This window comes from Heteronotia binoei, chromosome 4 (assembly GCF_032191835.1).
Source record: "Heteronotia binoei isolate CCM8104 ecotype False Entrance Well chromosome 4, APGP_CSIRO_Hbin_v1, whole genome shotgun sequence".
In the NCBI taxonomy this organism is placed as follows: domain Eukaryota; kingdom Metazoa; phylum Chordata; class Lepidosauria; order Squamata; family Gekkonidae; genus Heteronotia; species Heteronotia binoei.
In genome coordinates, this window is record NC_083226.1 from 20,350,304 (window position 1) to 20,378,242 (window position 27,939).

The window sequence follows — 27,939 nt, forward strand, 5'->3', positions numbered from 1 at the left end:
TTCTAATCAAACCTTTAGGAAGGCTGGTCTGAGAAAATTATTGTATTCGGAGCTCAGACATAAATTACCTAAAAGGGAAATAGCTGAGAACACACATCTAGAGCTAGGAAACTGTAGAACAGGGGTGTCGAACTCATTTGTTATGAGGGCCGGATCTGACATAAATGAGACCTTGGGCCGGGCCATGTCGGGCGGGGTCATGTGTGTACCTATTTAAGATTATGGAGCAGAGATGTAAATTTTATAAAGAACAGAGAAAAACTCATGTTGTTTTTTTTAAATTAAAATATGTTTAAAACTTTAGCTTCCATTGGTCTTAAAGATGCTTTTTTGTATTTCTCTGATGATTTCCAGGGAGCTGGGCAAGGAAAGCTCTGGCACTTTCCTTTCTTCCCCAGGGGACCAGGATGGGAGGGAGCCTCAGCTAATAGAAGAGAGGCTTGGCTCAGTAGCTCTGTTGCGCAACTGAGAGAGCCTGGCAAAGCAAGCTCTTTCTCAGCCAATTGAGAAAACAAAGTGGTGTTGCTCTGTAGCTCCTGTGCAACTGAGCAAGCCTTGCAAAGCAAGCTGTGATGCAGAAGGAAGCGAGATATAGGACGAAGGAAGCAGATGACAGCCAGCTGCCTGAGGGCCTGATAGGAGCCCTCTGGAGGCCTTATTCAGCCCCCAAACTGCATGTTTTGACACCCCTGCTGTAGAGGCATGTGAAACTGTGTCAGAGGGGTGACTGTATGGACACATGAAGCTGCCTTCTACTGAGTCAGATCACTGGTATGTCAAGCTCAGAATTGTCTACTCTGGCAGGCAGCAGCTCTCCTGGGTCTTTTGATCCTTTTCACTGGAGACACCCGCAGACTGAAATTAGGACCTTCTGTATGTAAACAGATGCTCTACCACTGATCAACAGCCCTATCCCTGAGCAAAAGATTCATCCCTTGGACCTGTGGCTTAGTTCTCAGTGTTCCCTCTGAGCTGAGTTAGCATGAGCTAGTTTACAGATTTTTGGCCTCCAGCTCACACCTTTTTGTCTTAGAACATATGAAGCTGCCTTATACTGAATCAGACCCTCAGTCCATCAAAGTCAGTATTGTCTACTCAGACTGGCAGCAGCTCTCCAGGGTCTCAAGCCGAGCCTTTTCACACCTACTTGCCTGGACCCTTTTTAGTTGGAGATGCCAGGGATTGAACCTGGGACCTTCTGCTTACCAAGCAGATGCTCTACCACTGAGCCACAGTCCCTCCTTAGCGCAGGAAAAATGGCCCCAGAGCAGAGTCACTTATGCAGTAGCTCCCAACTTTAATGCCAGTAGCTTACAAAGTAGAATTTTTGCTCACAGGACTCTGCAGAAGCACCACCACTGACTAAAATGGCGTTTCTCCACAAGCTTAGAGGGAACATTGATCATGGAGGTGAAGTAATAACCCTGTGCTTGAGTTGTACCACTTCAGGCTGTAAGCAAGGGGCTCGCTACACCTCCCCCCCCCCCCAATCTAGCATGCCCCAGAGGCCAGCTGGAGCTCTTCTCTCTGACACGCTCATTTTCTGTTCCTTGCAATAAGCACTGGCAGTTCAAAAATCTGCAAACCAAGTACATCAGTGCACGCTTGTGATTAATGGCACCTCTTTACCTCATAGCAGACAGTCCATCCTTCATAACTGGTTCCTCTTTTAAGTGAAAATCTCTTTAATACCCTCTTCTGTTGGTACTTATTGACTAACTATGTGAAAAATATAAACCAAAGGAAACAACAGGAAGAGACATAGGAGTACGTTTTATAATGGACTGCGAGCTTCTTAGGGAGTGGGGGAGGTCAGGGACGTGTCAGTTTTTTGTCTATGAAGTGTCGTTCCCTGCCAGTACACCAACTGCGCTTGTGCAAATATAATTCTAGTGTGAGATGTATCCTGACAGCATGCCACACGTCTACTCCTTTGTTGTGGGGGCTTGCCGGGACGAACTCCTCCAATCCTAGTGGCAGAAGCATCAGTGGAAAGTGAGAGCATCTCCCAACACGCACAAGTAGAAGACAGCAGGAAGTAGACTCCAGAAAATCGGTGGTGATGTATAGCTGCCTCATCCATATTTGACACTCGCCACAAATCTCCCTGTTCTCCAACAATTACCGTTTGTGCAAGGAAAGAACAGTTGTGCCACTTACGAGGTTGATTCACAGCAGACAGATTCGGATGGTGGCCTGGAAACAGGTCCATGTTTATGAGTGGAGAATTGTGAGGGAAAAGAAGGCCCATAGAGAGGCTCGGATTCAGTCACAGTGCAGTGGGAACTGCCGACTGGCTCTCTGTGACAGGAAAATTTGAGGGACAACTTTGTAGCAGAGTACAGAAAGAGACAGAGAGAGAGAGAGAGAGAGAGAGACCCTAGTTTCAGATGTCAGGCAACAAACAATCTCCATTAAAGTTTCCAGTTACCAACCCGGAGGCAGGACCTGTGGTCTTCAATTATCGTTGTACACTGCCTTGTATCTTAAGGTGCCCCAGAAATAAACATGAAGATGGACAGAACAAGATGAAATAAATATGAGGATGGGTAGAGCGGGAAATGCGGTTTGTAAAAAGGGAAGGAGAATCGATTGCCAGACCAAAATGGAAACAGCGGTGTGGTGCTAACCTAAACTGGGCCTCCCCTCCCTTCCCCTCTTGCGTCTCTGCCTGAACTAACTGCTACTTTTTTGGAGAGGGTCTGGTGTTGAGCAGAGGTTTGAATATATGCAGGCATACAAATCTAACAGCCTTTTGAGATGAGCTCAGCCCCTGCTGGTGCCTTCTGGTGTAAATGGCACCTGTATAGCTCCAGGTTGGGAGAGCTGCCAAAACCCTCATCTAGAGAGGCTGGCTTTTAGTATTCTTTTTGGGCCAGCAGCGGAGACCTTCCTCTCTGCTTCCTGAAAGACGTCTCCCTTTAAGCCCTCCTCATCTGCAACGCAAGCCTCCCCACATCAAGTTTCTACTTTGGATTATGGAGTTAATGCGTGCAAAGCGTTTTGGCACACGAAACAAGCTGCGGGAACGCTTTGTCGCGATCGCTTTCTTCTTTCCTTCCTTAGCAGCATCTGATGCGCTGTCGTTCGTAGGTGAGCCGAGTTTTGGCGGAGCACTATGTTCTCCTTTCCCAGTTGGCTCCGTTAAATCTCGTTAAGCTCTCGATTAATCACTTTTAATGACAGAAATGTTATTATTAATACATTAAAAAACCAAGACACGTATGACACTCCAAATATAGATCTTTTTTTTCCTTTTTTTTTTTAATACCATCCTGTCCCACGCTTGGCAACCAGTAAATGTTTCTCGTGACAGGTAGAGCTAAGAAGGGGAAAACAGGTGGAGCTAACAATTCTAATTGAGGGCATGGAGCTGAGAAACGGTGCCCTCAACTAAACTGTGGTGGCTGGGGCTTGCCATCTGTCCCGAAACAGCTTCTTGTGGATCCTACTGACAGTTCAGCTTCCTACCCCTTTTCCGGGCTTCATTTCTCCCCACCACATCAGGAACCACGATGCACAACGTTCCCATCTGTTGCCAACATGGTGGAAAATGTGACGACCTAAATTATCCATTGGGTCCCAGGATAGGGGAGACGCGCCGAGTTTTCGCTTAAAAATCCCGACCCCGACAAATGCTTTGAACCCTGTTTCATAGATTAAACTCTCCCAAGTTCTGTGACTCTTGCGCAGTCATGGTCCATTCGCTGGGCTCCTGCACCTCGCTGCAGAAGTTGAAGTATTCGTCCCCAGTCAGTGAACACCGTCGATCCCTATCGGGGCCTCCTTCGGGCCCAGCGCCCCCTAAGGAGTGATGCCTCTCACGCTGCATCGGGCACGAGAGGCGCGAGTGGCGTGGACTGCCCGCTGGGGAGGGCGCCGGCGTTTCGTCGATGAAGGTGGTGATCTCGTCACGGAAGAAACAGGCGCTAGAGCTGGGGCCCCGGGCAGCCAGCCCGGCTTCCAGGAATTGCTGCAGGGTGGTGAGCTCATCTTCGGGAGGCCGCCGGCGGTGATGGTAGTTGCGGAATTCTAGAGGAAGGAAGCCAGGGGATCCTCTGGGTTTGAGCGGGGTGGCCACTCGGATGTCGTCGGAGGAGGACCACTTGTGAAGGAAGGAAGGGGCGGAACGGTGGGAGAAGATGTTGGTCTCGTCGTGGGACATCCTCCGAGAGAGAGGGACCTATCGGGAAAGAACAAGATGAGAGACAGGGCAGTAGCAGAAGAGGGGGAGAGGGTTTCTTGTCGATACAAACAGATCCCACCACAAAAAGGCCTGTTAGGATGAAAGACCACTAACGGATGGGGCTTCTGCCTCCTCTCATTTCTTCCCACAGGCCATAGCTGAGGTTTTGTGCTGGACTTTAAAGGGAACGCATCACAAGATGATGTAAAACTGCAAAACCCTGAATATAGGTAAATAGGCAATATGTAAGCTCTCGACTGAAGATCCATGAGATTTGCTGCTAGCCTGAGTAGACAATACCAATCCTGACAGGCCTGCTGGTCTCAGAAGGCAGCTTCATGTGTTCAATATATACTGAATGCCATAAAAAACAACAGGTTTCCCACCCACCCGTTTTTATCAGTCACCTCAAATGCCTTCACTCCCACTGATCGTAATCAGGGGTAGAATTCTAGCAGGAGCTCCTTTGCATATTAGGCCACACACCCCTGATGTAGCCAATCCTCCAAGAGGTTACACAGCTCTTTTTTTGTAAGCTCTTGGAGGATTGGCTACATCAGGGGTGTGTGGCCTAATATGCAAAGGAGCTCCTGCTAGAATTCCACCCCTGATCGTAATACTGAATGCCTGGAACAGATTTATTTAATCACCAAACGGCTTTTTTTTCTGAGCAGGAACGCAGTTCTGGCCGGCTGGGCATCAGGGGGTGTGGCCTAGCATGCAAATGAGTCCCTGCTGGGCTTTTTTTTTAACCAAAAAAAGCTCTGTCACCGAGCAGTTAGGCTACTTAGGATATCTTGACATTCGGAGGGCAGAACCAGGATGCTGAGAAAACACAATCTCTACCCCCCAACCCCCGGTTCCTACTACATTTGTTTTTGTAACTGCAAATTCCGCTGTGCCCCTGTTGTGAGTTTCATAAGCAAAACACCTTCCCCCAACAGTATCTGAACCTCCAGTTCCCCCTCTTTCACCCATGTAGGGTTGCTTTACAAACCATGACTAATCCAGAAATATGTATAATACAGGGAGTGGATGGATCTCTCAGCTTCTCAGTTCTGCACAGTGTTACATTCTTAAAGGGGAGGGGGTGGCAGAGGAAAAAACTGTACCCACCCCACAACTAAGCTAAGGTTTGCTGTTCTCCCTCAAATCTCCCCCCTCCCACATGCACGCATGAAATGCCCCACTGCTTCGTCTCCTGCGGTGTTCCCTAGCAACTGCGGCATCCGCAAGGTGTGCATGCACGCGCTGGATAATGGGAGGCCTGCCTATAACGGAATTAGCTCCTTCCAGAGTGCTGCATAATATTCCCTCCAGAGACGGCAGAAGAGGTGCGAACCAGGCCCTGTACGTGTGAAGAGCTTTGCATGCTGCGGGTCCCTGGTGAATTCCAGTTAAAAGTTCTGCTAGGCAGACCGGTGATCCGATTCTTTCCAAGGCAGTTTCATGTGCTCAGATGTTACATCCACATGATCGAACCTTTGGCAGATGTGCAAAAAGAGGGTGCATGTGTCATGTCTCAAACCGGTCACTGAACTCATTCTGGGTAGGCTCGAAGAGAACCAGCAGCCTACCTGCAGGTAATGTACCCTGTCGTGCGGCAATAGCAGGTGATGCACTGGTAACAGCTTGGTGTCCCGGGGGTCCCGTTTGATGGCCGCTGCACCGTTGGCGTCAAACCGCACCTTGCAGAACCTCCCATCACCGTAATCATCACCGGCACCGTCTGGAGGGAGACAAAGAACGGGAAATCTCTTTCACCCCCGATTTGTTAAATAGGAAGGAAGAACCCCCAAAGTCTCTTCTAACCATATGCAAAAACACACAGGACAGACCTGCTCAACCAGCTCGGCATGACAGAACTCAGTATTCTTAAGCTTGTAAGCATTTATGCGGAATATGCAGCAAAGTCGTTTTTCCTGCATCTGTCTCAGCAGGAGACTGCGGCGTGCAAAAATGAAGCCAATCCTGTCCGTGTAACTTCTCACAATGCAGGCTTTTATTGCCCTTTGTGTTCGTGAGTGACCGTAACTGTTTTGCTATATGAACAAAGCACACTATGAGCACGGCAGTCAATAAGCACTGGTGTGGCTGTGCCCAGGTGGTTTTGTGAATCGCCGTTGCGCCTCTTTCGTCTGCTACCCAGGGCAATGGATACTGAGCATAGCACCTTGCCTAAGGGTGAGGGGCACGGGCAAGCAGATGCCCTGGATTCTTTCCAGTCCCAGGATTCTCTGTTTTATGCAAGAGGAAATGGACACACGCTTAGGTGAAGACACCGGTAATATTTTTAGAACAGGGGAAGCTGATTTAAAAGAGCACTCACAGCGTTCAATACAAATAGACTGATATTTTTTTTTCTGCCTCTAGCACGATGGGCTCTAAAAACCCTTTAATTAAGGGATTGATTTTTTAAAAACATTGTTTTAGTCTGGAAACTGTTATTTTAAGCTGTCAATGGTCTGTTTTTATGGTCTGTGTTTTTATGCTGTGCTAGATTTTCAAAGCTGGATTTTTCAGATTGGTATCTTTTAACGTTTTGGTTTCTTTTTCTTTCGTGAGCCGCCTCAGTCGGTCTCCTGGAGGGGCAACACAAAAACTTTCCTAAATAAAGCCCAGCTCTTTATGTTTGCAACAACATCAGTCTGGATAAAGGAAAAGCCAGATGTGGAAGGTGCCTATTGGCTAGTTCTGTTGCCTTTACCTACACACACATACAAACACACAATGTCTGGAGCAATTCTGTTCTGTTAAAAAAAAAACCTGAAATTTTTAATGAGGTGAAGGTTAGATTCCTAAACATATAAATATACATGCACTTTTTTAAAGAAAAGCCCAAGAGGTACCCAAAGGTGATGCAAAGGAGAGCCAGTTTGGTGTAGTGGGTAAGTGTGCGGACTCTTATCGGGGAGAACCGGGTTTGATTCCCCACTCCTCCACTTGCAGCTGCTGGAATGGCCTTGGGTCAGCCATAGCTCCGGCAGAGGTTGTCCTTGAAAGGGCAGCTGCTAGGAGAGCCCTGTCAGCCCCACCCACCTCACAGGGTGTCTGTTGTGGGGGAGGAAGGTAAAGGAGATTGTGACCCGCTCTGAGACTCTTGAGTGGAGGGTGGAACATAAATCCAACGTCGTCTTCTTCTACTTCATACCGTAGCCCAGGGCTTTGTTTTGTAGCAGGAGCTCCTTTGCATATTAGGCCCCACACCCCTGATGTAGCCAATCCTACAAGAGCTGACAGGGCTCTTCGTACAGGGCCTACTGTCAGCTCCAGGAGGATTGGCTACATCAGGGGGCGTGGCCTAATATGCAAAGGAACTCCTGCTAGAATTCCATCCCTAGGCCACACACCCCTGATGTAGCCAATCCTCCAAGAGCTTACAGGGAACTTATTATAGGGCTTACTGTAAGCTCCAGCAGGACTGGCTACATCAGGAGGGTGTGGCCTAATATGCAAAGGAGCTCCTGCTACAAAACAAAGCCCTGATGTTTGACTAGCGTAAGAAGAGTTATGGCCTGACCTGGAGAGCCCAGGCTACTTAGATCGTGGCAGCTAAGCAGGGTTGGCCCTGGCTAGTATTTGGATGGGAGACCACCAAGGAATACCAGGACTGTGGTGCAGAGGCAGGCAATGAGAAATCAACTCTGAACGTCTCCTGCCTTGAAAACTCTACAGGGTCACCACAAATCAGCTGTGACTTCATAGCAAAAACCACAAAAATTTATGCTAGTGGAATAGAAGTTCTGCAGATAAAGGAAAGGAGACGACGTGCCCTGTCCCACTGCAGACCCCCAATGTGGCCCCCAACTGTTCATGATCATCCCTTGACCAACAGAATTGGAGAAGGGGGACTCACTGGGCTTCAGTAGGAGTGAGAGGTATGGGGCGGTCCCATTTTGTCAGCTTTTCTCTGCTGGTAATAGATAGGATCTGGTCCAGCGGTGGCCAAACTTGCTTAACATAAGAGCCGCACAGAATAAATGTCAGATGTTTGAAGAAGAAGAAGATATTGGATTTATATCCCGCCCTCCACTCCGAAGAGTCTCAGAGCGGCTCACAATCTCCTTTACCTTCCTCCCCCGCAACAGACACCCTGGGAGGTGGGTGGGGCTGAGAGTGCTCTCACAGCAGCTGCCCTTTCAAGGACAACCTCTGCCAGAGCTATGGCTGACCCAAGGCCATGCTAGCAGGTGCAAGTGGAGGGGTGGGGAATCAAACCTGGTTCTCCCAGATAAGAGTCCGCACACTTAACCACTACACCAAACTGGCTCTTGAGAGATGCAAGACATGAACATCAGATGTTTGAGAGCCGCAATATAGGGAAGGAGGGAAGGAAGGAGAGGGAGAAGAGAGGGAGAGAGAGGTGGGAAGCAAGCAAGTTTAACTTTAAAGGCATTCTCTAAGCCACCAGCGGTTTGGAGATGTGCTTTAGAGAGAAATGCCTTCTCCAAACTGGCCAACTGGTGGGGACTTGGGAGAGCAACACGATGTGTGAAAGAGCCATATGTGGCCACCCCCTGATCAAGTCCAAGGTCAACCAGTAGATCAGAACAAATTTTTAAAATTACATATAAAACTCACGGTGCCATTAGGCCACAGCTGATTTATGGCAACCCCACGGGGTCTCCGTGGCACAAGAGAAACAGAGGTGGTCTGCCAGGGCTTGCAACCCTGGACTTCCTTGGAAGTCTCCCATCCAAGTCTTAACGAGGGACTGACCCTGCTGAAGCTTCCCTGTTCTCAGCAAGTGAGGTTAGCCTGGGCCATCCAAGGCGGGGCGTAAAACTCACAGAAATCCATTGCCAAAACTGTAAAACTCAGACTTATAGAAATCCATTGCCAAAACTGTAAAGAAGGCATTTGGAGAAAAAGGGAATTCATAGAGGCTTGCTCTAACATCCGTTAACTGTGATAGCTATATAAACTCTTGAGGTTCGGAGGTAATATACCTTTGAATATCAGATGCGCAGAGGATTTTTGACTTCATGCATTGTTTACAGGCTTACTAGAAGCATCTGGTTGGCCTCAGCTGGAAACACAGGGCTGGATTGCATGGATCCATTCTCCAGGGGTGGAATTCTAGCGGGAGCTCCTTTGCATATTAGGCCACACACCCCTGATGTAGCCAATCTTCCAAGAGCTTGGAATTCTAGCAGGGGCTCCTTTGCATATTAGGCCACACACCCCTGATGTAGCCAATCTTCCAAGAGCTTGGAATTCTAGCAGGGGCTCCTTTGCATATTAGGCCACACACCCCTGATGTAGCCAATCTTCCAAGAGCTTACAAGGCTCTTTTTTGAAAGCTCTTGGAGGACTGGCTACATCAGGGTGCGTGTGGCCTAATATGGCCTAATGCAAAGGAGCTCCCGCTAGAATCCCACCCCTGCCATTCTCCACTTTCCTCTGGCAGAAGACATTTTCTCCTGATGCAAGATGCTTAGGTGAGGGCCTTGGGGCAGGCTCCTTCTCCTGGAGGGAAGTGCCTCTGTGAGCTGAATGGATCCACAGGATTCAACCCAAGATGCTCACCGAGAAGGACTCGATGAATCTAGCAAGCCTCTCCTTGTGCTCTTACCAATGTTCTCTGCACTGCATAATGGTGCTCAACAAACAGCAAACCAGTTGACTGGCCAGTTACACAAGTCCAAAAAAGATACATCCAATTCAGAATGTTTAAAGCTTTGTCAAGAACAGGAAGGATTCAGCATGCAACTGCAGACACAGAGCCGGAATGTTACACAATTGACATTTCTGGACAAACCCCTCAAAACAACAGCAACTCAACTTAATTCTTAGTTAGCTTGGAAGACAAACCCATTTGTTCCAATCCCTTCCTGTTAGCTGATATGTCTATCCAGCCATCGAGCCCCACAGATCTTGTTTCAAGGCTGGTGACACCCTTGTCTTCCCCCACAAGGCCACTACCATGAGCATCATTTAGAGCAGCGGTGTCAAACATGTGGTTGTCATCTGCTTCCTTCTCCCTCTTTCTTGCTTCCTACATCACGGCTTGCTTTGCCAGGCTTGCTCAATCACACAGGAGCTATGGAGCAAAGAGGCTCCTCTCTTGGGGAGGAAGGGGGAGAGCCTGCTTTGCCAAGCTCTCTCAATCGCACAGCAGAGCTATTGAGCCAAGCCTCTCTTCTATTGGCTGAGGCTTCTCAACACAAGAGTTGTCAGTTATCAGAGACTGTTAAACAAAATATTGCAAGAGTGCTAGTGTTTTAAGCATGTTTTATTTTAAGGTTTGATTTTTTTTAAAAAAAAATCTTTGTGTTTGTATTTGTCCTTTATAAAGTTTATATCTCCACTACTGGCATTACATAAAATCATAGAATCATAGAGTTGGAAGGAACCTCCAGGGTCATCTAGTCCAACTCCCTGCACAATGCAGGAAACTCACAAAGACCTACCCCAAATTCACAGGATCTTCATTGCTGTCAGATGGCCATCTAGCCTCTGTTTATGAACATATGAACATATGAAGCTGCCTTATACTGAATCAGACCCTTGGTCCATCAAAGTCAGTATTGTCTTCTCAGACTGGCAGCGGCTCTCCAGGGTCTCAAGCTGAGGTTTTTCACACCTATTTGCCTGGACCCTTTTTTGGAGATACCAGGGATTGAACCTGGGACCTTCTGCTTCCCAAGCAGATGCTCTACCACTGAGCCACCATCCCTCCCCAAATGTTTAAAAACATCCAAGGAAGGAAAGCCCACCACCTCCCGAGCAAGCCTGTTCCATTCAGGAATGATCAGGAAATTCTTCCTAATGTTGAGCCGAAAACTCTTTTAGTTTCAACCCATTGGTTCTGGTCTTTCCTTCTGGGGCCACCGAAAACAATTCCACACCATCCTCTATATGACAGCCCTTCAAGTACTTGAAGATGGTGATCACATCACCTCTCAACCACCTCCTTTTTTACAACACAATGGCCCGGCCCCACAAAGTCCATTTATATCAGATCTGGCCCTTGTAACAAACAGAAACCCGGTGTTTAAAGGAGGCTCACCATCATCCCCGTCTTCCTCTGACATTATTGCCACGCATTGTTCCCACACAGTACGGACATCCGCCCGGTAGCGCTCGCAGGACCAGATGAAGGACGGGAGGAGCAGCGTCTGCACCATGGAACACCAGAGCACGGCCAGCACCATCCAGGTGGGAGCGGTGTCATAGCGCAGGCTGAAGAAGCTCACCACCTGGAAAACAGGGAGGAGATGCGATGAGGCGCGTTCCACAGGGAAGTTCCTTGTACTGAAATGACGACGAAGCCCCCGAAACAGGCTTCGAGGAGCTGGAAACAGTACGAAAGAGGAGTTTACTGCTCTGGGCATCAGCGCATGATCTGGAGCAGGGGTGTCAAACACGCAGCCTGGGGAATGAATCAGGCCCTCAGAGGGCTTCTATCAGGCCTGAAAGTGAGTCTGCTTCCTCCTCCCTCTTGCTTCCTTCAGTTATCAGAGATTGTTGAATAAAATATTGCAAGAGTGCTAATCTTTTAAGCATATTTTATTTAAAGTTTTTCTTTAAAGAAAATCTTTGTGTTCATCTATGCCTTTTATAAAGTTTATGTCTCCACTACCTGGCATTTTTATGACCTATGTGGCCCACCGACAAAGTCTTATTTATGTCCGGCCCTCGTGACAAATGAGTTTGACACCCCTAATCTGGAGAGCAAGTGCTTTGCAAGATGCTTGTGCTTTTCAAAACCCTGCCCAACCTAATTGCTCAGAGGTGACAAAATAAGCACCTGCGTAGTGCCATTGGGTCGCACAGGGGTCATTTCATAGAAAAAGAGTACAACCCATTTGTACAACTCATTTGCACATGCCACACAACCCCTGACATCAATTATATCAGCTCAGCATCTACCTTAAAATGCTTCTTGGATTGTAACGGTCATAATAATACCTTATTCCCATCATACTTTTAAAATTACTTTCTCCTTTGTGGCCACAGGGGCACGATGAAGAGCTCCATCTGTCTGCTTTATATGTTTTGGTTATTTTCCCTTTTTGTGTGTGTGTGTGGGGGGGCGGCATTAGAAAGTTTGTCAAATCTTAGAGTTAAGCAAAATTCTCGTAGGAGGTTTGAACAACGGAGCCCAGAAACAAAAATTTGGAGAGGGGGATTAAGAACGAAAGAGGTTCCGGAGCTCCGCTTCTGGGAACACCTGCCCAAAATGAGGCCTGGGGGTGCAGCCAACTCACAGTGACCCCACAGGGTTTTCAAGGCAAGAGGAACAGAATTGGTTTGCCATTGCCAACACCTGCATAGCAACCCTGCACCTCCTTGATGGTCTCCCATCTAAGTACTAACCATGACCGACCCTGCTTAATTTCCAAGATATGACAAGATCAGGCAAGCTTGGCCCTGAAAACCTTACAGGGGTCGCTGAAAATTGGCTGCAACTTAATGACACTCTCTACCACCACACTCTGCGGCACACGAAGCTGCTTTTCAGTCGTCTTAAAGACGACCATCCGTATCCCACCTTAAGGACTGCTGTGAATATTATTTAACGTTTGCATCTCGTTCCAAGTTCTTCAACTATGTCACCTGATTGCAATCCTTGGAACAACTGAGCCAATTTACAGCGACCTTGCAAAGTACGTGAGCAGCATCATTGTACCTGCACTGCAGATACAGGGTTGAGACTGACAGTGGTAAAATTTGAACTTTCTTATAGCCAGTTCCATTGTTGAGCCACTCCACTCTGCTTTGCTGCTGAACCACTCTATGGGGACCCCCTCCTCCCATGGATCCTGACAATGAACATGTCCAGCAGGAACTCATTTGCATATTAGGCCGCACCCCTGATGTCACCATTGTTTTGGCACAGGGCTTTCTTTCATAGAAAAAACCCAGCAGGAATTCTTGCATACCCCCTACCACCAAGCCAGTCGGAACTGTGTTCCTGCTAAAAATAAAAAAAAGCTCTGAACATGTCAATTCCAAAGAAGACAAGCATTTCTTTCCCTTGGCCGCTATGTATACCATACCCCAAAGCTGGTCAGGTATCCAAGACCAACTGGCCTAACTTCAAAACAGATGTATTTCTTAAATCAACTAAGTTTACAAAGGTCTGGGTTTTGGCCCTCTCTTACCAGAACTCCAGTCTCTTTTACCCATGAGACAGTAGAATGGACTATGGATTTTTGCATACTCCTTGGCGTTAAAAAAAACAAACAAACCCTCCATGCAAAGAGAATACTAGCCCAGCAGTGAGAAAGTTTCTTCTCCCTCTCTTTGCTTGCTCTGCCAGTTTTTGCTTTTCTGGGAGACTGGGAGAGGTAAACCAAAATGGAAGACGACGACGACTGCAGATTTATACCCCGCTCTTCTCTCTGAATCAGAGACTCAGAGCGGCTTACAATCTCCTATATCTTCTCCCCCCACAACAGACACCCTGTGAGGTGGGTGGGGACAGCTCCTACAAGAGCTATGGCTGGCCATTCCAGCAGCTGCAAGTGGAGAAGTGGGGAATCAAACCCAGTTGTCCCAGATAAGAGTCCGCGCACTTCACTACTACACCAAACTGGCTCTCTGGAACCATCCATCTGTGGTGTAGACCCTTCTACCACCTTGTTCCCCTTCTGCATGTATGTTAGACAGGCACTAGCCTATAGGGATGATGACAGAAGAGGGATAGCAGCAGAGAGGGGACCTTACTAATTCTTCCCCTGCCTCTCCAAGGTTTGGCTGGGTCCTCCCGATCTCTCACCTAAAAAGGGATTATAGGTGGTAGGCAGTGTTCTCTCCAAGCTGAGTTAGCGTGAGCTAGCTCTCAGATTTTTAGCCTCCAGCTCACATCTTTTTGTCTTAGTTCAGGAAGGTTGACCCCAGAGCACAATAATTTATGCAGTAGCTCACAACTTTAATGCTAGTAGCTCAGAACTCTAATCCCAGTAGCTCACAAGACTCTGCAGCTTAGAGGGTATATCGGTGGCAGGATATCCAAGGACTCTCTCTCGTATAGTTGTGTTGTTTGAGGTTTCCCCACAGACATAGTGCAAGCAAGTAGTACAGGAAAGGAAAGGTCCCCTGTGCACGCACCAGTCACTTCTGACTATGGGGTGACATTGCTTTCACAACTTTTTCACGGCAGACTTTTTACAGGGTGGTTTGCCATTGCCTTCCCCAGTCATCTACACTTTTCCCCCAGCAACCTGGGTACTCATTTGACTGACCTCAGAAGGATGGAAGGCTGAGTCAACCTCGAGCTGGCTACCTGAAAACCCAGCTTCCGCCGGGGATCGAACTCAGGTCGTGAGCAGAGCTTAGGACTGTAGTACTGCAGCTTTAACACTCTGCACCACGGGGCTCTTCAGTACAACTTCAGTCCTAAAAAATCTCCTTACTTCTGGCTATCTCTTGCACAGTATAGGCAAAAGCTGTATGAAAGTTTACAAATCATGCTCTCTCATGCAGCTGAGTCAAAAGACTCGCCATCCAAAACAGCCCTGGAAGGTGCGTATGAAAGTCTCCAAGAGACCACAAAGTCTGTACTGTCATCTGTGGATGAAGTGTTTGAGTTTTGCCCCAAATGCTGCAATATGGATTTTCAAAAATATGGCTCACCACACAGATTTTTATTTTTATTGACTTTATTTCTAGCCAGCCTTTCAGTGCTCTTTATACACGATAGGGGGAAAATGCTTTTTAAAAATGTTGTACAGCCCGAAAAGTACTTCGTAGAGCCGCATGTCCCCTCTCCTCCAACTGTCTCTCATCAGACAGTTCCAAAGTCACCTTCGTGGGTGCATTAGGCTCATTAGATTAAGTTCCTTCACGGAATTTTACAAGATTTCACACCATTGTAACACTCTGTGTGTGAATAAAACAAATTGGGGGGCGGCGGGGGTGGGTGGGTAGGGGGAGAGATTCCTCTCAGCCGGCAAAAATAAAGAGCTTTTCAGCCCCCTGGCAAAGAATCTAATTCTGCAGCCGACGACAGGAACAATTTGTGCTCGGCACCTGCAAAAATTCAATAACTGGAAGTGTCGATGACAGCCACACCCCCACCACTTCCATGAGGAGTCAGATGTGTTGCTTCTATTCCACATGTGGCTTGTTGAGACGAAGCACAAAGAAAAGGTGATTATCAACACAGCGAAGGGTCCTAGGTCTATCACTCTTGGATTTCTTGTGAATCGCAGATTTAGAAGGGTTATAGATTATGGACCTGCAAGGAAGGTTTCTACCTATGGGCTGAGAATTACCTGGAGATTTTGGGGAGGGGATGGACTTCAATGGGGTATAATGCCATAGGCAGGGGCTTCAAACATGCAGTTCGAGGGCCGAATCAGGCCCCCAAGCAACTGGCTGTCATCTGCTTCCTTCTCCCTATATCTCGCTTCCTTCTGCATCACAGCTTGCTTTGTAAGGCTTGCTCAATTGCATGGGAGCTACAGAGCAAAACCTCTATTTTCTCTATTGGCTGAGGATCCTCCCTTGGGGAAGAAGGGGGGAGGAATAACTTGCTTTGCCAGGCTCTCTCAATTGCACAGCAGAGCTACTGAGCCAAGCCTCTCTTCCTTCTATTGGCTGAGGCTCCCCCCAAAGTCCCTTGGGGAAGGAAGGAAAGAGCCAGAGCTTCCTCTGCCCAGTTCCTTGGATACCAATGAGTGCTGACATTTTAAGCATGTTTTGTATTTGTCTGTGTTCTTTATAGAATTTATATCTCTGGTACCTAATCTTAAATAGGTACACACATGGCCTAGCTTGACATGGCTCAGCCCAAGCTAACATGGCCTGGCCCAACAAGGTCTCATTTATGTCAGATCCGGCCCTCATGAGTTCGACACCCCTGCCCATAGAGTCTGTCTTCCAAAACAGCCATGTTCTCCAGGTGAACTGGGAAACGCCTGAGGATTTGGGGGCGGAGCCATGGGAGGATGGCCTTAGAGAAGGGACAGGAGGAGGAAGAGGAAGAGCAGGAGGAGAAGACGAAGAATTAGATCTATACCCTGCCCTTCACCTGGAGTCTCACAGTGGCTTACAATCTCCATTCCCTTCCCCTCCCCAGAACATACACCTTGTGAGGTAGTTCTCTTTTGAGAACTGCTCTTAAAAGAACAGCTCTGAGAGAACCTGTGACTGACCCAAAGTTACACCAGCAGCTGCACGTGGAGGGGATGGGAAATCAAACCTGGTTGTCCCAGATTAGAGTCCGTGCTCTTAACCGCCACACCAAACTGGCTCTCTGATGCCACAGAGCCCACCCTGTGAAGCTGCCACTTCCTCCAGGAAAACTGATCTCTGTCATCCGGACATCAGTTGCAATTCTGGGAGATCTCCAGGCCCCACCTGGAGGCTGGCAACCCTCAGATCAGAACAGGGATTGCAAAGAACACCAGAGAGAGTACATGTCACTTGGTCTGGACTGGTTCCTCAGAAAAGCCACCAAGGCAACAGAAGAGTGAGGAGGATGCTGACGCCCAGTATTGTCGCCTGTGCCATTAGAGGCCATGTCCAGGAGACGATGGGCATACCTTGCTCAGGGCAACAAAAATATCTTGAACAGTCTCTGCATTTTGCAGTTTTCATTCTCCTTTCCAGCATTACAACAACATAATCTTAGATACAGAAGTCAGTGGAACGCCACTCGCGTTAAAACATTTCATTTCATCAAGCTGAAACATGCGCAAGTCAAATTATTGTGTTAGAAATGAGGGATGAGTTGGGGGTCACCAGGGGTGGAATTCTAGCAGGAGCTCCTTTGCATATTAGGCCACACACCCCTGATGTAGCCAATCCTCCAGGAGCTTATAAAACAGAGCCTTGTAAGCTCTTGGAGGATTGGCTACATCAGGGGCGTGTGGCCTAATATGCAAAGGAGCTCCTGCTAGAATTCCACCCCTGGGAGTCACAAAGAATCACTGAAGAGGTGGAAGGAAAGAATGAGGAAATCCCCACACTGGGTTGCCAGCCTCCAGGTGGGGCCTGGAGACCTCTCAGAATTACAGCTGCTCTCCAAATGACAAAGATCACTTCTCCTGTAGGAAGTGGTGGCTACAAAGGGTGGGCTCTGTGGCATTAGAGAGCCAGTTTGGTGCGGTGGTTAAGAGCATGGTTTGGTTGAGGCAGTGGGCGTCCTATTTCATCAGCTGGCCTTCTTTGCTGTGATACCATCTCTGCTGCAATACCATCTTACTATTCCCAATTACTGTATTTTAGACCTTCAGTATGCCATAAAATGTGCCCAACTGAGCCGCCATTTATAACGTGTGTAAAATTTGCTTATTTTATTGCGCTGTTTTATATTGTTCTGATCTAACTGCTGTTTTGTTATGTTGTTATCCACTTTGAGCCCATTTTCGGGAAACGGGGGAATATAAATTGACTAAAATAAATAAATAAAATATACACCCTCCACGATTACGTGCTCCCACAAGGGCTACATAATAATTTATCTGGCACAACTGTTTATCTAATTTTTAACTTAACTTAATTTAGAAATTCAATTATATTTTAACAGTTTTATATGATTGTATTCTACTGTAAACATGGTATACAACATGCTCTGTGAGCCGCTCTGAGCCTGCCTTTCGGCGGGGGAGGGCGGGATACAAAAATAAACTTATTATTATTATTACTACATCAGGCCAGTTCTTTCATTCTCCATCAGTGATCCACCCCCTTTAGACGCCTCTCAACTATTCTGCAACATTCCACACCTCATGAAACATATCCAGTCCTCATTAGGCTATGGTAAGTTGTGTGTGTGTGTGTGTGTGTGTTTGCAGGACTGGAGATGTCCTTTTTTCTTTTCTCCAATTAACAAAGCTACATTTTTCTACATTCTTTGGGAATCCCTTGAGTAGAAACCCCTACTGTCTCGGGTGTGTCCTTGCAATACACACAGTTTGGCACAGGGACTCTGCCTGCTTAATATTAGACAGGGTTTTGGGGGGGCAGGAAGACAAAGGCATGCAGTTCTGGCTGTCTTGGCACCAGGGGTGTGGCATAATATGCAAATGAGTTCCTGCTGGGCTTTTTCCTACCAAAAAAAGCCCTGATATTAGATGATATAACTGTTTTCATGATCTCACCCATTTATGCCCTGACCCGGATGCCAAGACCAGGTAGTCCAATCTCGTCAGATCTCAGAAGCTAAGCAGGGTCGGCCCTCACCAGTATATGATAGAGAGACCTCCAAAGAACAGTAAGGAAGTTACACGGAGGCAAGCAGTGGAAAACCACCTCTGAATGGCTCCTGCCTTGAAAACCCCTTGGGGCCACCCTAAATCAGCTTTGACTTGACAGCACTAGCCTTCCTCCTTCCCACCCATTTATCTTGGGTTGAGAAACACACAGAGATTTGGGGGTGGAGACTGGGGAGTGTGGAATTTGGGGAGGGGAGGGACCTCAACAGGGTCACAGGGGGCACCCTACAAAGCAGCCATTTTCACCAGGGGGACTATCTCTGAAGTCTGAAGATGAGCTATAATTCAAGGGGATCTCCAGCCCCCACCTGGAGGATGGCAACGCTACGCAATCATGCAAACCAGGGGTGGCCAAACTTGCTTAACGTGAGAGTCACACAGAATAAATGTCAGATGTCAGATGTCTGAGGAAGGAAGGAAGGAAGGAAGGAAGGAAGGAAGGAAGGAAGGAAGGAAGGAAGGAAGGAAGGAAGGAAGGAAGGAAGGAAGGAGAAGAAGATATTGGATTTATATCCCGCCCTCCACTCCGAAGAGTCTCAGAGCGGCTCACAATCTCCTTTACCTTCCTCCCCCACAACAGACACCCTGTGAGGTGGGTGGGGCTGGAGAGGGCTCTCACAGCAGCTGCCCTTTCAAGGACAACCTCTGCCTGAGCTATGGCTGACCCAAGGCCATGCTAGCAGGTGCAAGTGGAGGAGTGGGGAATCAAACCCGGTTCTCCCAGATAAGAGTCCGCACACTTAACCACTACACCAAACAGGAAGGAAGGAAGGAAGGAAGGAAGGAAGGAAGGAAGGAAGGAAGGAAGGAAGGAAGGAAGGAAGGAAGGAAGGAAGGAAGGAAGGAAGGAAGGAAGACAGGAAGACAGGGAGAGGAGGAAAGAAAGCAACTTTAAATGCATTATCCAAGCTGCCAGATGGCTTGGCTTGGAGAAGTGTTTTAAAGAGAGAAAAGCCTTCTCCAAGCTGGCCGATGGGATGGTGGGGGCTTTGAGAATTGCACAGTATGTGTGAAAGAGCCACATGTGGCTCCCAAGCCGCAGTTTGGCCACCCCTGATGCAAACCAATGCAAACAATAAAACAGCTGAGTCTGGTACTCTTATGAAAGTGATTGCAGGTAGGAGTGGAGATTAAAGAGAGACATTTTGCTCTGCAGTGTATAATTTAAGCATCTTTTAAAGCATTTTTAGTCTTTTTTGCGTATAAATGGGCATTGAAAATCCATTGAGAGTAAGTCAGATTTGAAAAACCCATTCTGGGGATTATGGAGGCTCTACGTGGGGGAGGGGACAGATGAAATAGAGAGACTTTCTAGAGCCTGGGTCCAATGGCAGGAGTTTTATGGACAGAGCAATTTCTGCCAACAGAGCATGACTTTATTTATTTAAAGCGGTTGTATCCTGCCTTTCCACCCAATTAGGGCCCTCAAGGTGGCAAACGACAATTAAAAATCAGCTTTAAAAACAGTACTTATCTAGAAAACCAGCAATTTGAAATGAACAAGAAGGGTTAGCAAGGGAACTCCAGACAAAAACAGAAGACACTCCCTTCCCCATTAGCAGTACATATTGATATGTTACAAGTGCATAGTTCTCCCTTGGGAGGCTTTGCCTGCTAGTACATATGAAGCTGCCTTATACTGAATCAGACCCTTGGTCCACCAAAGTCAGTATTATTTATTCAGACTGGCAGCGGCTCTCCAGGGTCTCAAGCTGAGGTTTTTCATGCCTATTTGCCTGGACCCTTTTGGAGATACCGGGGATTGAACCTGGGACCTTCTGCTTACCAAGCAGGTGCTCTACTACTGAGCCACTGTCCCTCCCCAGTGATCGAGTGGGATAGACATCTCCTTGAGAAGTCCCTCTTTGGTCTTTCTCACCTCCCCGACCCACTGCAGTAAAAAATGCCCTTCAAAACGCCGGGTGGGGGTGGGGTTTGCTCCACAGAGAAAAAGCACAGTGGTTTCAGTAGCGAGATTGACAGCGGCATCCTAAACAGTATTACACTCTTCGAAGCCCCACTGACTTCAGTGGATGTGGAAGGGCATAACTCTGTTTGATATGGCACTGTCAGAACTGGAAAACGATTGGTCCCTTCTGCTTCCTGTATCACTCTTCCAACTAAACCTGAACTAGAGAAATTGGTCCAATGAATGTTACCTAGTTTTACTCTAACATAGGAATCATCACATTTGCATCAGTGAGAGAGGCCAGGGCTCACTTTGTAGCAGGAGCTCCTGATGTAGCTCACTTTGTAGCAGGAGCTCCACACACCCCTGATGTAGCCAATCCTCCAAGAGCTTACAGGAAGAGCCCTGTAAGCTCTTAGTGGATTGGCTACATCAGGGGTGTGTGGCCTAATATGCAAAGGAGCTCCTGCTACAAAGTGAGCCCAGGAGAGAGCCCTGTAACTTCACAGCTGGTTCACATGACTACACTGTTGGCAGGGAACATTTTTTCCCATTCTGCAGACCTTGTGCCTGTACGTAGCAAACTACGAGAAGCTGAAATCACACATGTCAGCACTGATCCCCCCCCCCCCAAAGCGTTGATCATGTAAAATTTCAGCTGCTGCTTGTGAAAGATGAGCCAGACAAACCCACCAGTTTATTTATTGACTTCTTTTATACCCTGCCTTTTCTCCCCAATGGAGACCCAAAGCAGTTTCTTGTCTCCTTCGTTTTGTCCTCACAACAATCATGTAAGGTAGGCTAGGAGGAGAGTACACAACTGGCCCAAGATCACCCGGTGAGCTTAAACAAGGATTCAAACGTGGGGCTTCCAGATCCTATTGCAGTATTCTGACCGCTACACCACACTGGCTGTCACCTATTCATCATGAATATTCACTACAGAACATTTTAAAATAATGGTAATTCTTGCTATGGTTCTATCAGTAGCAGTGGCTGAACAGGTTGGCTACCCAGCAGAATACTAGAGCTCTTATCTAGGTGCTTTCACACACACTAAATAATGTACTTTCAATCCACTTGGAATTTACTGTGTGAAATGGCAAGATCTATTTGCAAATGGTTAGCTGAAATGGATTGAAACTGCAAGGAGGAGAGAGAAGGAGGAGGATGATTGGATTTATACCCTGCCCTTCACTCGAACTCTCAGAGCAGCTTACATCTCCTTCCTTTCCCCTCCCCGCAACAGACACCCTGTGAGGTAGGCGGGGCTGAGAGAGGAGGGTGTGGTATTGTTTTCTGTGGCCCCAAAAGATAGGACCAGAACCAATGGGCTGAAATTAAATCAAAAGAGTTTCTGGCTCAACATTAGGAAGAACTTCTTGACGGTTAGAGCGATTCCTCAGTGGGACAGGCTTCCTCGGGAGGTGGTGGGCTCTCCTTCCTTGGAGGGTTTTAAACAGAGGCTAGATGGTCATTTGACAGCAATGAGGATCCTGTGAATTTAGGGGGAGGTATTTGTGAGTTTCCTGCATTGTGCAGGGGGTTGATGACCCTGGAGGTCCCTTTCAACTCTATGATTCTAACTCCTGAGAACTGCTCTTAAAAGAACAGTTCTGAGAGAACTGTCACTGACCCAAGCTTACCCAGCAGCAGAATGTGGAGGAATGGGGAATCAAACCTGGTTTTCCCTGATTAGAATCTGTGCTCTTAACCACTACCCCAGACTGTGTGAAAACACCTGAGCTCAATCCTCAGACCACCCTAGGCACTGCAGCTGGCATTATTATTATTTTTTGGCATGGAATATATATGCTGTTGCCAACTCCAGACCTCTTTGCTAAAGGTAACATTTCTGGCACAAGAAAATTAAATTGTCCCAGCACAGACTGTAGTATATATATTTTTCCCCAAAAGAGAGACACACAGTTCTGGCTTACATCTGTTGTGTTCATGGCAATGCCAAATGAAGTGTGGACTGTTACTGCCCAACCGTGAGAAACACCAATTGGATAGTATCTGTGACGTCGACTGATCAGTGTGACAAAACTCTGCTCCTCAGGCCCCCACCATTTTATGACCTTTTCTTTTTTTCAATTTTAAAATGCATTTTATTGTTCATTTGAAAATATTATTTGCAGCTTCTGTACTCCGCTATCCTGCAGGCCGATGCTGGAGATATTTTATCTGCCAAATCGGGTACTCCGTGTCCTTCGCACTGCTCCCAAACTATTATCGTTTTGTGCTCTGAGGGTTTTTTAAAAGGAAAAAAAAAAGTTGTTGGCAGAAAGACTCAGTTCTTCCCTCCCTTTCTATGGATGGGGTGCTCCTCCATCAACATCTTTATCCATCTATCAAAATTATTCCTTTAACAAATGAAGATAAGCATCCCTTCAGCAAGCCCAGCAGTGGTTGATGTTCACAATGATTTCAGGGAGCTTTACCCACACTGACAACTGCAGCCAATTCTTCTTCTTGACACCTTTGTCAATAAGAGCTCCCCACCTCCTCCACACAACCAGCCCCTGGAGCACTGGGTAAAGATGAAATTTTGCGGAATGGTCTCTCAAAAGGAGCTTGAGGGAAGAACGTGTGAAAAGGAAAATGAGGCTGACATGCCTTTTGCGCGGAAGAGATCTCAAAGCTCGAAAAAGTGAACCGTTCTGAAAGTTGCGGCTGTGGGTTCTGAACCTAACGAATCAAAATATGACCCAATGCAACCCCATCTGCTAGCTTTGAAAGGCTAGCTAACCTGAATAAAATTTCCTCGAGCTTTCTGATCCGAACTAATTAGGGTAGATCTGGCAACAGTGCAACATCTGGAGTGACAGTCCGCTTTCAGTTTCTATTTCCCTAGGCCATGTTAAAGGTTCTTGAGGATAGTGAGGGGCAGAAGGTGGATAGCGAGGGCAAAGAATGACTCAGTAGATTTGTACCTGAAAGTCACAGCATCCAACCAAAACACTTAGCCCACAATTACACTTAACAGAGCCGGCTCAGATTTCTGTGCGGAGCAGTTCCACAATTAGATGATGATGAAGAAGATATTAGATTTATATCCCACCCTGCACTCTGAATCTCAGAGCGGCTTAAAATCTCCTTCACCTTCCTCCCCACCCTGTGAGGTGGGTGGAGCTGAGAGAGCTCTCACAGAAGCTGCCCTTTCAACCTCTGCGAGAACTATGGCTGGCCCAAGGGTATTCCAGCAGCTGCAAGTGGAGGAGTGGGGAATCAAACCTGGTTCTCCCAGATAAGAGTCTGCTCTTGCTCATTGTTGGCTCAATGGTTTGGGAAAGGTTTTTTAGTCTATATAAGATGGGATGCTCTTTGACAGAGCCATTCCAGCCTTGTTTGCACACCAGAAGACAGCTGGGAGGAGGACAGTCACAGGTTTCCATAACCTTGTCTAATTCAGTGGCCAGGGGGTGGGGGCGGACTGGCAACCTTATCTGACAGCCAGATACTGGTTTTTCTTTACTCCTCCCTCTCATGGTTTGAAGAGGGAAGTCCAACACTGCTGCGTTCCCAAAAGTAAAAACAAATAGGGAGAAAAAAGGAAGACACACAAAAGATGAAGGCAGAAAAGGGATCAGTGAGGAGCTCTAAATGAAACATTCCTTGTCGGTGCTTGGCAAGGAAGCTTTATGGGACAGACTCACATGTAGGCCTGAGTAAAAGGAACTGGGGAAAATGCCAACTTGAACAAAGCCATCTGCTTCATAGCTCCCTGGAAATCCAGGGGGAAACCGGATGACTTCTTGGTACACCAGAGCAACACAGCCACAACAGCTACATGTGTTGTATTTACTTACAACGAAAAAAGGAGAGAAAAAACTCAACCCTGCACAAGAAAAGTAACCAAAAAGGTTGGAACAAAGAAAAAGAAAGTAAACTATAACTATGCATGTAGTACAAATGTACAAAACATCAATATATAATTTAGTAATATAATCAGAAATACTAAAATATAATCCAGGGGAAAACTGGATGACTTTTTGGTACGCTAGAGCAACAGAGTCACAATAGCTACATGTGACATGTATTTACTTACAACAAAAAAAAGGGAGAGAGAAAACACAACCCTGTACAAGAAAGGTAACCAAAAAGGCTGGAGCAAAGAAAAAGAAAGTAAACTATAACTATGTATATACTACAAACGTACAAAACATCAATATACGATTTAATAATATAATCAGAAGTGCTAAAATATAATTTAAAAACAACAGTCCTGGGATTCAGCATATAAATGCCTAATCCTGATAAGGACAAATGTCCGTTTACATAAATACAGATTTAAAAGTCCATGTTGTCTCCATATGCAAGAACTAATAGCAAATGTGCTTCAGAACCTGGCCTTGCTTGGTGGTATATGCCAAGCTGAGCGCTTCATTCATTTAACAATAACATACAGAAAACTGACTATACACAGATACTGAGCGCTCCATCGGAGCTTCGAGCATTTCTGGATGGACCTAAATGGGCAAAGGAAGTAGTCTGTATTTTGATGAGTTGCCCATGTTGTATTGCAGGAAGTGACGTTATCAGAGCAGGAGAGGGGCACCAGAGGTTAGCCTTGCCTAAGGTTACAGACAGTCTAAGGCTGGCCCCACTCTCTGAAGGGGATGAAGCAGAGTGGTTCTGTGATGTCTTGAGGCCGAAGGCATGTAAATACAAAACCGCCTTATGCTTATATCAGGGGTGGAATTCTAACAGGAGCTCCTTTGCATATTAGGCCACACACCCCCTGATGTAGCCAATCCTCCATGAGCTTACAAGGCTCTTTTTTTTGTAAGCTCTTGGAGGATTGGCTACATCAGGGGTGTGGCCTAATATGCAAAGGAGCTCCCGTTAGAATTCCACCAGACCGTCAGTCCATCAAGGTCAGCAGAATAATAGAATCTCAGAGTTGGAAGGGGCCATCTAGTCCAACCCCCTGCTCAATGCAGGATCAGCCTAGAGAACCCCTGACGAGTGTTTGTCCAGCCGCTGCTTATAGACTGCCTGTATTGTCTACGCAGACTGGCAGTGGCTCTCCAGGGTCTCATACAGAAGTCTTTCCTATTGCCTACTGCCTGCCCCTTTTAACTGGAGATGCTGGGAATTGAACCTGGGACCTTCTGCATACAAAGCAAAGGCTCTGTCCCTCCCTCAAATGATTCCTTCCCCTACCAGAGGGTTACTAGTATGATGACAGATAATACCGCCCACTGCGTCTCACGCTATTCTCTGATTTTTATAACAGTTCAAAAACCTGAAGAACCTGTTTGACCTGAGACAGTGGTGGAACAAGAGAAATGGACATGCCTATTGGAGACAACCCTGGCCTCTGCCCCCACCAATTTCCACTGTCCTTAAAAGCTATTGGACTGGATCCAGATCATACTTCCCATCAGCAGAATGGAACTTTCCCTCCTCGCCTTGCAGTCCAGTTCACAAAATGATGCCATTTGGGGAATGGAGACCAAACGGGTTCTGGAGCAGGAAGGGAGAATCAGTGGAAAAGCCCAGTATAACCTGCATCTCTGTCTGCCTGCAATCTATAAGATGTTGCAGAGAGACCCTATTCTGAATTCTCCTTACACCCTTTCTGCCTAGTTAGCAAACTGAGAAAAGGACTAGACGACTTTTTAGAAGAGTGGTTTTCAAACTCTTTCAATCTGTGTTTCCAGGGAATCTTCAGAAATTTCCCAAGAGTTACTCAATAAGATTATTCTCGGTTGAGAAGCCTTCCTAAAAGACAGCTTGCTTACTAACCCTCTTCCCATACAGTGCTCAGTTGCAAGGAGGTATTATTTGACTGTCTTTGGGCTCCCCCGTGACAATGGAGAGGCCTGTGAATGATACACCTACTAAATTTCCCAGAATCCTTTGCAAAATGCAAAGGTTCTTTGGCCAACAAGCTGGCGTGGGAACCAATGTTCCCTCTAAGCTGTGGAGTCTTGTGAGCAGAAATTCTACTTTGTGAGCTACTAGGATTAAAGCTGCGAGCTACTGAATAAATTAGTTTGCTCCTGGGCCATTTTTTGTGAGCTAAGACAAAAATGTATGAGCCAAAAGCTAAAAAATTGTGAGCTAGCTCACACTAACTCAGCTTAGAGGGAACACCGGTGGGAACCGACTCCAGAAGATGCAAAGTTTGAAAAATGTTGTTCAGGGATAAGGAAGGAGGAGCATGAATGGGGGATGGGGGATATTACTTACCAAAATGGGCACGCCAGTCAATGTGTCGTACAAGAAGACGATGGCACTGATGAGGTTTGTCATCTGCATGGAGGTCTTGGCCGATTCAGACCCATCCAGGGACGATCGTCGTTTACCCCTGACGTCCTCCACCACAATGGCCGGCACATTGAAATTGTTGTGAGCCGCAGCAGGGCAAGAGGAGGCCGCCTCGTCCGCCCTCTGGTGATGGCATCGATGCCTCCGGTGTGCCCACAAGGTCTGGTAGAATGTGATGCCCACGCACACCAGGCCCATGACGATGCCCCCGAGGAGCAGCAGGCTGAAGCAGACGCCGAAGCCCAGCCCGATTTTGCTGACGATGAACTGGCAGCCGCTGGCGTAATACCGCTCCCCGTTGTTGTGCCAGCCGATGGAGGGCAGCGTGGAGAGGATGAAGGAGACCATCCAGATGCCCATGACGGCGTGCAGGGCTTGCTTCTTGGCGTTGCTGAGGCGGTAGTTGACGGGCCACCGGACCATCCACATCCGGTGGTAGGACAGGGAAGCCACCGTGAAGCAGGTGGCCAGGGCCAACGTGTAGTAGGTGGAGACAAAGACCTTGCAGATGCTCTCATTCCAGTCGTAGTCTGGGGACTCGCTGCGCAGCTGCACTACCGCGTAGGTGGTGAGCGGGATGGTGGCCATGAGGATGTGGGTCCCCGCCAGGAAGCACAGCAGCAGCTCCAGGGGCTTGTGCTTCTGCTGTTTGGCAGTGATGCTCAAGATAATCCAGGAGTTTGCCAGCAGGGCCAGGAGCCCGCAGGCCAGCCACCACAGGGAGTTGTTGTGCAAAGTGGCCTTGGAGAGGTCTCCCATGCTGTCGCCCATGCGATTCATGGTTCCTCGGCGTTTAGGGAGGAAGAGAGCCGCAAAAGGTCACACGCTCTGGCCCTTGCAGAGAATCCGATGGTCCCTCCCTCATCTGCCCCCAAAAGGAAGGAGGAGAACAGCGCAGGGGAAGACTCTGGGAGGCATTGCTGGCAAGAGGGTCCCCCACCTCAAAATGCCCCCTGTTATTCCTCCCTTCCTTCCTCCTCTGACCTGTTTTCTTCACTGTCCCTCTTTGGATCCATTGGCTTTGTTTACTTTGGCTTCCCTATTTGCTTAAACTGTTCTTTTATCAATTTGCATTTTACTATGGCAGACTTCCATTTTGTAAAGAATGCACAAAACAAAAATGTGGGAAAGGAAATAAAAATTTGAGTTTCTGCACTCTGTATGAGCCTGCCCTTCCCCCCACCAGCTTTCTAAGAGGATTGAATGGGGTTTTGCTTACACTTTACAGAAAGCTGGAAACTCGATATAGCAGAGCAGGGTCTGCATGGTGATTGCCCCCCAAGGTTATGGAATAGCCACCTAAGGAATACTAGCTGATGCACATTCTTCTGGCTTTCTGGAGAAAATTCAAGCGCTGCTTCTTTTACAGGACCCCTTGATCAATAAATATTGGC

The 27,939-nt window shown here is 47.4% G+C and overlaps 2 protein-coding genes and 1 non-coding gene across 3 annotated transcripts in view; 1 reads left to right on the forward strand and 2 right to left on the reverse strand.

Moving 5' to 3' along the window:
- MLF2 (myeloid leukemia factor 2) overlaps nucleotides 1-27,939 on the forward strand; it is a 449,608-nt gene that overhangs the window by 200,507 nt on the left and 221,162 nt on the right. The window lies entirely within an intron of this gene.
- On the reverse strand, nucleotides 1,168-1,242 carry TRNAT-GGU (transfer RNA threonine (anticodon GGU)). The gene has a single exon. It is a non-coding gene; the product is annotated as a tRNA-Thr (tRNA).
- On the reverse strand, nucleotides 3,238-27,720 carry GPR162 (G protein-coupled receptor 162). Its single transcript, XM_060236877.1, has 4 exons — nucleotides 26,468-27,720; nucleotides 11,199-11,388; nucleotides 5,764-5,915; nucleotides 3,238-4,183 (listed from the first exon to the last, which is right to left on the reverse strand). Exons 1-4 carry the CDS (start codon nucleotides 27,323-27,325, stop codon nucleotides 3,653-3,655), a joined length of 1,731 nt encoding a protein of 576 aa, XP_060092860.1. The 5' UTR covers nucleotides 27,326-27,720; the 3' UTR covers nucleotides 3,238-3,652.